The sequence below is a fragment of the Phragmites australis genome, chromosome 1 (assembly GCF_958298935.1).
Source record: "Phragmites australis chromosome 1, lpPhrAust1.1, whole genome shotgun sequence".
Classification (NCBI taxonomy): Eukaryota; Viridiplantae; Streptophyta; class Magnoliopsida; order Poales; family Poaceae; genus Phragmites; species Phragmites australis.
The window spans coordinates 2,259,995-2,271,582 of NC_084921.1; the positions used below are offsets into that span (position 1 = coordinate 2,259,995).

Here is an 11,588-nt window from a genome sequence, read left to right on the forward strand (position 1 = left end):
TTGGAAGCATGTTTTGTTGCGTTGTCATGGCTGCCTCAAGGCCGAAGTTCACAATGGAGTTCATTGTCTGGGTCTTAGCTTCTAACATTGGTGACTCATTTCATTCCAGATTTTAGTTTTGTCGTAGCTTCCACCATTGGTGACTAATTTCATTCCAGATTTTAGTTTTGTCACAGCACTGTCGAAAGGTCCATAAAGCGGCTTTTGTCCGCCTTCACAGAAGATTTCATATTGATTTATAGTACGCTGCAATGCCACAATTTTTACAAGAGTAAATTTCACAAACTTATAACTATTTACATCTAACTATTACAAAATTACAATTTCTAAGATCTATTTCATAAAACTACAATCATTTGTACCCTTAAAACTACAATTTTTCTGTTTGGTCTCACCCGTTAGCCACACGAGCTGAAAATGCAGTAGTTTTGTGAAAATGTGTAGTTGACGAGTAGGATTGGGTAGAAAAGTTGTAATTTTGCGCTACTAAGAGCACAAGTAATTGTAGTTTTATAAAATAGGTTTCAGAAGTTGTATTTTTTGATAGTTATATACAAATAATTGTATGTTTGTGAAATTTACTCACTTTTTTCACAAATATTATGGAGTTGTATTCTTGGCTTACTGCTGCTAATTTGTTCAGAGAAAAACTTCATATGTTTGGACTTCACGGTTCTCTCTCTACTTTGTTCTACTATCATGTTGACTTACTTAAATGACGAATATTGTCACTTTATTAAATTCAACCTCGCTAGTTCAGAATGGACAAACAAACGAACGATACATGCCTAGCAGCATACACAGCAGTCACCTGAAGCTTGACGATACAGCGCACCATACCTGTAGGCAACAAATAGGCTAAAATATCCATTACCTTTTCACTCTGACCAGACCAAAAAAGACTCATCAAGTACCATCATACACCGTATCAACATATCGGAGCCAACCATTCCAGGATGACAAGGTAATAACATTGTGGCGGTAACATGGTAATCCTAATATGCTAGACAAACACAGCAAGAGAATCAAGACGAGCCAGATGAAGTAGTAGCCGACGAGGTAGGCTCAGCACTGGGGGTAGGCTCAGCACTGGGGGTAGGCTCAGCAGCCGACGGTGTCCCCGAGGCATCAGCTGGTCCCGGTGTGTCCTTCAGGTCCATCAGTTTAGTGATTTCTTTCTGCAGAGCGTCTAGTTTGACCATTCCTTGCTTGAAGTCAGTGGCCATAGAGGTGTTTTTGGCGTCTGCCATGCTGATCTCCACTGGCAGGGCCACAGTGGCAGCAAGCAAGATCCCAAAAAACATCAGAACCACATTTTGCATAACACTTACATCATCGTTAAGCTTCACCAACTCCTGATGCAACCCCTTCACCAGGCGAAGGTACTCCTGCGTATGTCAACAGTGCCAATTAGATGCATGCTATGCCAAACAATACAAAAGGCAAAAACAAGACATTGCTAACCTCCTCCGAAGAAGATGAGTAAGCTCGAGACGCGATGAACTGCGTAGAGTTATATCGGAAAGCTGGTAACTGAGGGAGACATAAATAATATGAGAGATTCTACTGTAACACAAATGGAAACTGAACATGTACCTATAAATGCTATGTAGAAAAGAAGTTGCCTGATGAAAATTTCCTGAAAACACTGATCTTTCTACATCATTTCATCATTTATGTGTCCAATCCTTTAGAACATGATAACATTAAACATGTTGAGTTGTTAAAGGATCTAGAAGTAGATAGGCATGATTTACAAAATAAGATATCTAATTATTCAAGTGTTATTTCTGCCCTGATAATGTTGAGCACCCTGGTGATCTTCAGTCACCTCCTATTTTGGACTGGATCCAAGAAGATTTTGATGAGACTTTGTGCTAATTCAGTTTAGGAAGACAAAAAAGGAGTCATACGGAGCTAAAAGATCCAGCTCATCACCCTTTAGTTAGGAGCCAGAGAATTGGTCCTTTCCTTTATAGTACTAGGGGTCAACCAAAGGTTTCTGTTACTCCCATTCCCAAAAATCATAGAAAGAAAAATCTAAATTCAGGGATTTTTTAGGAATTGCAGGGGGGTTAGAAAGAAAGGCATAACACCTTTGCATCAGAGGTCTGATGGCTGATCACGATTTTCATTTGGTTGGTATTGAAGAAACTATGCAAAATGATTTTCCACATAGTTTGCTTACAAGTTTAGATCCCCATCAGAAGCAACTTTGGAAATGGAATCCATCCAAAGGCAAGTCAGTATTTAGTGTGGAATAAAAATTGATAAGATGGATGTTCGGAGCTTCTCTCAAGGAGACGTTATGCTCCAAACGGAACTTTGGGATAAGAATCTGAAGGTAAATTGAAACTTGTTGGTTTGTGTATGGAAGAAATCTGGTATCTGGAGGAAATATACTTGGACCGACACAAAGATAACCTTACTTTGGAAAAATTAGAAACGGTACTCATGAACCGTGAATGAAAACTCCTTTCTTATGGGGAAATATACTTGGACAAACAATAAGATAACCCTACTTTGGAAAAATTAGATAGCATACTCATGAACAGAGAATGGAAACTCCTTTTTCCTATTGCAACTATGCCAAAACTGCATAGAAGCATCTCAGACCACCTTCAGTTTTATCAACAGAAGTATATAAACCCACAAAACACCGCATTCAGATTTGAGTTGCACTGGCTCAAGCACCCTGACTTGCCAATCCTTTTTGTGAAAAATCTGGAAGGAACCTACCAGAGATAATTGTGCTCTGGACAGGGTTCAGTTCAAACTCAAGAAGATAAAAAAATATGTCAAAGAGTGATTTGAGTTGCACTGGCTCAAGCAACCTGACTAGCTGCCCCTTGCTGTGTAAATCTGGAAGGAACCTACCAGAGATAAATTGTGCTCTGGACAGGATTCAGTTCAAACTCAATAAGAACCCAAAAATATCAAAGGGTGGGGTTTTAATATTTCTGGAGCATTAGGGAAAAAAGAGGGATATCCAAGATGAATTGTTAGAACTGGAACAGAATGAAGAATTCATGCACAATAAAGAAAAAAGAATCGATTTTCAAGTACATGCGTTACAGATCATGGAAAACGAAGACTATTAGTTTAAGGGGTGTCATGAAAATTGGCTACAGACCCGTAATCTCCATTTGGGCTGGAGCAATGGGTTGTTAATGAGGTGATGTGAGCCTGGGAGACTTACCACTGATGGAATACCAAGAAGACAAGGCCGAATAAGTGTGGAATCAAGTCTGAATGACCAAACTACTTTACAGCGTCGGCTGCAAAACTCTGTTAAGAAGACATTCTTCTACCGCTCAACCCCTCTACCAATGCCTACCTATCTTAAGATCAACAGGTAGTCTATAGTAGTTGTCTTCCCCTATCATTTGCTTTCCATTTTGTCATCTATAAGTTCAGCGTGATTTCACCCAAAAGATGCAGGAGGGTCATAAAGCATCTGAATAAATAAGATAACCCACTCAAACAACCTGAAGACAACTAGAACAAAATATGACCAATTAAAACCATGCTCACATAAACTTGATTTTCACAGCTCACAGCAAAATATGTGGACAAAAGGCTGCCGATTTGATGTTCATTCACCTAAGGATAAGCAAACATTTGAGGTAGGTAGTGAGTACTGACCGTTAGGGCAGAACGGAGGGGTTGGCCTGCGTGAAACTTGTTGAACTCTCCCGACAGTGAGTGAAGGCCAGATACAACCTGAGAGAGGGGCAAAACATTCAGGTGAACATATGTATCAGATCACAGAGCATGCAAGAAACGAAAAAACTGCAGATCACAGAACTGAGATCAAATTGACAAGGTGAACTTCTTGTCTCAACAAGCTATCCTAGATAAAGCATCACCCGACCAACAAAAAAAGCACAGCTGCTCACCTGTGGCCGCGGGCAGACACAGGCAGAGGGGGCTTCCCAGGGGCGGCGGTGTGGAGCCGCGGCCATCACCCATGGGAGATGGCGACCCAAGCGACGTAGAAGCTGAGACATGGCTCGGGAGTGCTCGAGGGGGAAGTGGCGGCGCGCTCGGGAGTGCTCGAGGGGGAAAAGGGAGGGGGCGAAATACCCTAGGCTGCGTATAATGCTTGCTAAGGCCTTTTTCATTATATATTTTAAAAATTTATACTTATAATATTATTATTATTATAGCATCATCTAATACTATTAGAGTACTTTATATTTTTTTTTGTCTCTAATAGTTATCATATTCCTAACTTCAATTACTTTTTATCTCTCTTTAAGCTGTTACCATGCACGGGAATGTAGACAGCTGTGCACCGGAACGGTGCACGGGGGCGGGAACGATTTGCGGATGTCGAGGCTATATTGGGTAGCTAAACTTGGCGAGCCGAAGGAGCTGGATGGTGAGGCTACAGTGATGGCGAGGGTATGACTGCTCTACTGGAGCTACGTTTTGTGCTCGATGTCTAAATTTGCCTATAGCGAGTCGGACAGCAACCCTGCTGGAGATGCTGTAATAAATAAGCAGGTGCTAAAGTGTGTCATCAACTGGTTTAAACTAGACTAGCACTTGGATGATTTTGTGCCGAGCATTATCTACAGGGGATGTAAGGTAGTGTTTGGTTGGAGAGCGAGGTGAAATAGGATAATTTTATTCATATATTTCAAGATGGGATGATTCTATTCATATATAGATGCTTGTTTGATAGGTGGGATGAAACAAGTCTATTTTAGTACCTCAAGCCCACCGTCAGTGTCACGTTCGAAGTAGGATGTATGTGTTCCACTATTTTTTTGGAACGGCTCCATCCTAAATCTTTGAAGAATATTCTCTGATTCCGAATCATTCCATCTCACTACTCTCCATCCAAACAACTCAAAAACAGAATGGATCCGCTCCGTCCCATCTCTTCCCACAAACCAAATACTATCTAAATGGGCCGACAAAAAAATATGGTTGAAACACACATCACTTAATCTGTACTTCATTCTAGGTTATTTTGTACAAGTGATTGCAAACAAAATGAATCAAGATGGGACAATGTATTGGTTTAGGCCGATCCCGAATTACCTTGTGTTGCTCGCTTGGTGGATTGGGTAATCCATTGTCGAGGGCAGCAACGATGGTTAGCCTACAAGAATCTTGGATGGGTCAATAGAGGTGATAGTTTTATTTTTCCTAATTCTTGCTGTAATCGAACTGCTTTGTGTGAAATTCCTGCATTACAGTTAGGGTTCGTTCGTTCGATATGGAAATTATTCACAGGGCAGTTCAATTCTTGCAATAGTAGGGGAAATGTTGCGAATTTGAAGCACAAAATTACAGCTACTCACCATGCCATGTCTCGTGGATGAATCGGTTCAGACATATCCGTATTTCTCCTTTAAAGAAAACAACTAGCAGTATGTTCAGTCATGGCGTGCCAGCCCGACTGCATTTCCCATCTACTTTTCGTTGTGTCAGACGCAGCAGAGGACCTGCTGGAAACAAAACATCTTCTCTCTCGTGCGGTTGCGAGAAATCTCGCCCAAAAAGCAAGCCGCCCAACCTACCAAATCGAGCCGCAAATCCACTCCGTAACGTAGAAATCTGCTGTAAAAAAGATTACGTACTCCAGAGGCAAGAGGGGGAGAGGTACCGTATACCTGCTCCTGCTGCAGTCACATCCCATCAGAGCCACGAACGGTGCGCGGATCCGGAGGAGAGGGGCACGCCGCGCCGCAAGGGGATGGATTGGGATTGGGGATTCCTAACCCTAGCAGAGAGAGTGAGGCGGATGGGATGAGGCCTCGCCTGCTTTTATATTCTCTCTCCAGCGCTGCGCTGTGGACTTAGGGGAAATTTTTTATTTTAATTTTTTTAACTAATATTTTAATAATAACATGGGTGAATCTAAATTTCCAGAAACTAACTTATTTCATCACACTAAAGTAACTAGTGTGACTTTCCAACTTAGTCACGTACATTGATGTGACCAATATGACCACGCTGGCGGCAGCCTCGGTACCTTTACACGTGGGACCGATGTGGCATCCTTAAGTCGTGTCATAAAGATTGGCGTGACGGAGCTAAGGAGGTGGGCTGGGCTGGGAGAAGAGGGAGAGATTGAGTCCAAGGGAAAAGGAAAAGATTTGGGGTTTTGGAAATTCATTTTGAGATGGTTTTGAAATAATTTCTTTTCAACAAATCTTTGAAAAGGTTTTTCTTTGAAATTTGTTTTTGTTTAAAATTGAGATGTTACAAATGGGTTGTATGTGAATTGCAGAATCAACACAAGACTATCAGAAAAATTCGAGAATAAAAAGAAGAAATAAAATTTTCGTGCACAATAGCCAACAACAGCACATTAACTAGTTTCTTCCTACCGTTATTGTTCTTGCTGAGCTTCTCGGTCACACCACGGTGTATGATGTGCCTGCTCTTCTGGTCACGCCAGGGTGTTTGGCGTGACTCCTCAACTCCGTCACGCCAAACCTTATGGCACAACTCAAGGGTGCTACATCGGCCCCACGTGTAAAGGTGATGGGGCTGCCGTCAAAGTGGCCACATTGGTCACGCTAATGCATGTAGCGTGAATACGTTGGGGAGTCACGTCAGATATTTTAGCGTGATAAAAGAGGCTAGTTTTTAAAAATTTAGATGCCCACGTGCTATTATTAAAATATTAGTTTCAAAAAGGTTAAAAAAATTGAACTTGGGCCGAAGCGGACGCGTTGGATGGTGGCTCCGATTCGCATCGGACGAACTGTCGTTGAAGACACGGCCAACAAGCTCGCCACGTACACCCGATGCTCCCTCCAGCCACATGTCGTCACATCGCGTCAGCAACGCCGCCCAGCATCACACCTCTGCTCTGCTGCCGCCGGGCCTAGCTTACCCACCACCCCTACGCCATGCATCACCACACCAGTTCGCCTGCCGTGTCGGAATCAGGGTTCACAAGTTCGTTGAAAACCTCATAAAATTCGTAGTTTCAGCGAATTCGGTCCGCACCGCATTCAGAATGCGACCACATTTCGGTCCAATTCAAATTCAAAAAAAATAAAAAAAATTTGACAAAATTCATCCAGTTTCTATCGAATTTCACCGAATTCGTACCGATATTCGTGAATTTTGAAGAATTCGTCGGCCACCGCATTTTAGTGGCCGAACGAATTCGTGAACCCTGGTTGGAATGCGATTTATTTTCCTTTATATTACTGAGAGAGGGGGGCGTAGGCTGCTAGTGGAGTGCAAATGTAGAAATTTCTTTTTCATACGTAGAAATTTTTGAAATAAATTGTGCAACATCCATACTATGGGCATTGCACTGCATTAGGAACTGGACTAGATAGGTGTGGATTTTGCGATTCCTCGGCTTCCTTAGGGCCTATTTGTTTGTGCCTCTGATTTTTGCTTCTAGCTGAAAAGCTGCTTTTGACTTTTCTGAAAAGTTATTTTTGGATTTTAGCTGTTGGTTTTTACAAGAAATTTTTAACTTTTCAACACATCCAAAACTAGAAAAGTTGCTCTCAGCTAGCTTCTCAGCTTCTAGTTCATTTCCTCATAAACCACTTTTCAACAATCCCATTTATTTAGCTTTCTAGCTTTTGAGAAGCAGAAGCCAACAGAAACCCAAACAAACAGACTCTTAATATAAGTCTTGAGCCACTCTATGCAACAAAAGTAGTATAGGGTTAGTAGGAACTATGAAGGGATCTGTTTGTAGGCGTGACACCCTCTACAACGAGGGTGGTAGTAGACATGCTCGACAGGCTCAGCTGTAGGCATGGAGACTTTGACCCATCGATGGAATTTTTACATTTTGTCCCTTTTTAAAAACATTCTACCAATAAACCTCTACAAAAATAAATTCTGAAAAATGAACCATTTTGCGCGGCGCCATGACATTTAGCGCCGTGCTACTGATATTCTATTTTGTACTTGAAAAATCATACGTGGTAGCTACCGCTGCATCAATTGTCAAAACGTCGTGCTATTCAACCATGATGTCAAATGTCATGGCACCATACTATTCAAACACGGCATCAAATGTCATAGCGCCGTAAAAAGCCTCTGTTTTTCGATATTGTTTCCCAATAGATCCATGCGTAGAAAAAGTTTTTTAAAAGGGCCAAATTCTAAAAATATACCTGATGATGGCAATGACATCCTTCTTCTCTTCCTCCACCTGTATTCTTCTTTCATCATCTTCCATCGAAACAAAGGGTGTGTTTGGTTCACGGTACCAGGTGGATGGGCCCCGTCCAGGATTTTGGGCTCATCACAGTGTTTGGTTGGTGGATCGGGAGCAGAAAAGGTCATCCGACCAAAGGGAATATTGTGAGGAACCGTCCAAATTGTATTCTAATTAATCATCAGGATGATCATTTGCATAATCATAACACCCAATGATTAACCAGAATCTAATTGCTGTAGTCCCGACATGTGTTTTATATCCAAGATCGGAACACATGTCTTTACAACCGTTTCATCACATCAAGGCAAAATAAAGAGCGAGTAAAGCACATACATTACAAGTCTTTGAGTGATTACAAATTCATACTAATTTACAACAAAAGAGAGTTAGCAGGATAAAAGAACAGTTTCCACTCCTAACTAGTTAGAGTTACTACGCAGCGAAAAATAAAATTATTAGCAATAAAAGATGAGCAGTGCCATTTGCCCTTAGGCACCGCCCCAAAACCACGCAACACGAGTAGGCAGCACTACTCTTGCCCGTCGCCAGCATCGGTGGGCGTGAAGTAGCCAAAGACTAACTCCTCTTCGTTGGCAACACCTGAAAAAGTAGTGTGAGTACGAAGGTACTTGCAAAACTTATTCCTTAATAGGTAGCATGCACAACATAAATATAGCATAATTTGTCAAATAAGCCAAGGTAGGAGCAAATGCATCAATATAAGAGCAAATGCATCAATATAGGAGCTACCCACAATTCCCGACATTAACTCGCTAGCATGCGCAACATACATATAGCATAATTTATCAAATTTGACACATGATCCAAAGTAGTAGGTAGAGTATGCTTAGATACTTACCTTGATGCTCCGGCGCTTGTCTGACGCTATCTGCACAACACTCACAGAACTCCGGTGGTTCGGTATTGCCTTTGATCACTTGAACTGGCAGCGTGTCTCTCTCTAAATAAGTCGAGAATGCATTGAATGAGCAAATGGGGACGAAAATGCATGTTTATGATGCATGAATCGCAATTGGTATGAAAAGCGCCATATTTCAAAATCATTTGCAAAATATCGCTAAATGAATGGGATTGGAAAAGGTTTGAACCTCGAATAAGACAATAAAAACCTACAGTGCATCGTGCAGCTGGCGGTCAGACCGAAAAGAGTGGTGGTCGGACAGTCAGCGTGCAGAGAGATTTGTGCTCTGGCGGTCAGACCATACCCTTTGGCTGTTAGACCGCGGGGTCTAGCGATCAGACGGTCCCTAGTGGTAGTCTAACTCCTGACTATGGAGTCTGAAATGGAACTAATTGGCTAAGTCTCGCTCTGGCAGTCAGACCAGCCAAAATGGTGGTCAGACCGTTGGGCCCTGCCGGCATGTCTTCGGCGAGGCCGTTGACGAAGGCTCCAGCGATGCTTTCGACTACGAAGGGCACCAAAATACTCTAGGAGACTAGGGGAATGTTTCTAGGATAGTAGGATAGTTTGGGTGACATTTACCGAGCCAAACTTGGAAAACTCCATGGATGGGATCTAGGCTAGGGTTGAACATGGGTCTAAACGAAATGAGGACCGATTCGAGCCTGTGAACGGAGGGAAAAGGGTAGGGGATGTCGCACCTTAGCGCAGGAAAACTTTCTAGCGGATGGGATCACTCCGAGAAGCTCCGATTTGGAGATCGGGCTCCGCGGTGGTGTATAGGTTTGAGGTGGATGAACTCATGTGGAATCTTCTCCAGCGAAAAGGATGAAGGGGATGAGCTCGGGGTAGTCATCGGGGAGCTTAGGGAAGTCCTCTTGGTCGATCTCCGGTCGTCACAGACGTCAAGGTGGGCTCTCCTGTTCTCTCTTGGTGTGGGTGAAAGAGTGAGTGAGAGTGAGAGTGTGTGACAGAGATCGAGAGAGATTTGGTCGATCCCTTTGATGGGCGCTCTGTTCACTGGCGGTCAAACCACGGCTGGCGCCGGTCAGACTGTGGGGAGCAAATTCCCGCGTTTTCTTTCTTTTCTTTTTCTCCTCCTTCCTAAATGGCTTTGGGTCTTCCTAAATATCTCTAAACCATATCCACTCATGAATATAGATATACATATATATACATATACCTACACATGGTGGAATCACGCTTTAATTATTAACGTACCATAATCAGAAGTAAATTAAATACTTAATTTAAAACCAAAACTTGGAACATGATACCATGATGATTATGCATGCTTAATAACTAGGTTAAGATTTTGGGATGTGACAAATCCTCCCTCTCTTAAAAAGAATCGTGTCCCGAGATTCGACAAACTTAGGGAGAAGTCGTGGGACCATTCTGCCCTGGCGGTTAGACCGTGAGAAAGCTCGATCAGACCACGGGCTCAATGGCGGTTGGACCTTGAGGATGATGGTTAGACCGCCAATCGTACAGAGAGTTTTGGGTGGTGAAGGGCTCTCACGGTCACACTGCGAGACCGGGGCAGTCAAACCGTCCGAGAACAGAGAGTTTTATGCGTTCTGAGTGGCTCTGGAGGTCAGACCGGCAGAGGCACGGTTGGACCGCCAGGAGAGTTTTCTCCCGGTCGAAACAATTTCTAAGTGGTTTCTTTGGGAAGAAATTTTCAAAAAACATGGGGATGAACTACAAGCATGTGATATGCATGTGTTGGGCATTATGCGGAAATGGAACGATACTAAAAAATTATCGAAAAGATCGGGAAACTCGGAGTGGATTTGATCCACACGCTCCCACATAGCTTCATCTTCCATACGATTACTCCATTGCACTTTGATGAATTGGTGTCGAGTCTTATGTTCCGTTTTGCCCAATATCCGAATTGGTCGCTCGCAATAGGTCAGATCGGGTTGTTAGTCTTGATTTGCAATTTCAATAACTTCGGTTGGAACTCGAATGCACTTTTTCAATTGCGAGACGTGGAACATATTATGAACATCGGAGAGGGATGGAGGTAACTCCAACTGATAGGCCACCTCTCCTCGCCGAACGACGATTTGGATATCCCACATAACGAGGTGCCAACTTTCCTCTGACTTGGAAACATTGCGTTCCTTTTAGAGGGGACACCTTGAGATAGACGAAGTCTCCAATGGCGACTGCTAGCTCTCGTCGGCGATGATCTGCATAGCTCTTTTGTTGGGATTGAGCCATGAGTAGACACTTGCGAATGGTCTTGACATGTTCTTCTACCTCTTTGACCAAATCCGGGCCTAGATCTTTCACCGGACTCGGACAAATTCAGTGGCGTTCGACATCTTCTCCCATAAAGAGCCTCAAATGGAGCCATCTGGATACTGGATTGATAGCTGTTATTGTATGGGAATTCCACAAATGGCAAACAATGTTCCCATCTTTTCCCATATACGAGTGCACAAGCCCTCAGCATATCCTCCAGAATTTGATTAATTCTCTCAGTTTGGCCTC

General features: G+C 42.8%; 1 protein-coding gene across 5 annotated transcripts; it reads right to left on the bottom strand.

Moving 5' to 3' along the window:
• Positions 1-911: 911 nt before the first annotated feature.
• LOC133913112 (uncharacterized) lies at positions 912-5,740 on the bottom strand. 5 transcript variants are annotated; one of them, XM_062356275.1, is made up of 7 exons: positions 5,628-5,737; positions 5,316-5,530; positions 5,053-5,113; positions 3,900-4,092; positions 3,646-3,723; positions 1,465-1,533; positions 912-1,388 (listed from the first exon to the last, which is right to left on the bottom strand). In XM_062356275.1, exons 3-7 carry the CDS (start codon positions 5,085-5,087, stop codon positions 1,026-1,028), a joined length of 738 nt encoding a protein of 245 aa, XP_062212259.1. In that variant the 5' UTR covers positions 5,088-5,113; positions 5,316-5,530; positions 5,628-5,737; the 3' UTR covers positions 912-1,025. The 5 variants fall into 5 exon arrangements, with proteins under 5 accessions (XP_062212259.1, XP_062212337.1, XP_062212186.1 ...); XM_062356353.1 differs by having other exon boundaries at positions 3,900-4,912; positions 5,316-5,740; XM_062356202.1 differs by having other exon boundaries at positions 5,053-5,123; positions 5,316-5,740.
• Positions 5,741-11,588: the final 5,848 nt, after the last annotated feature.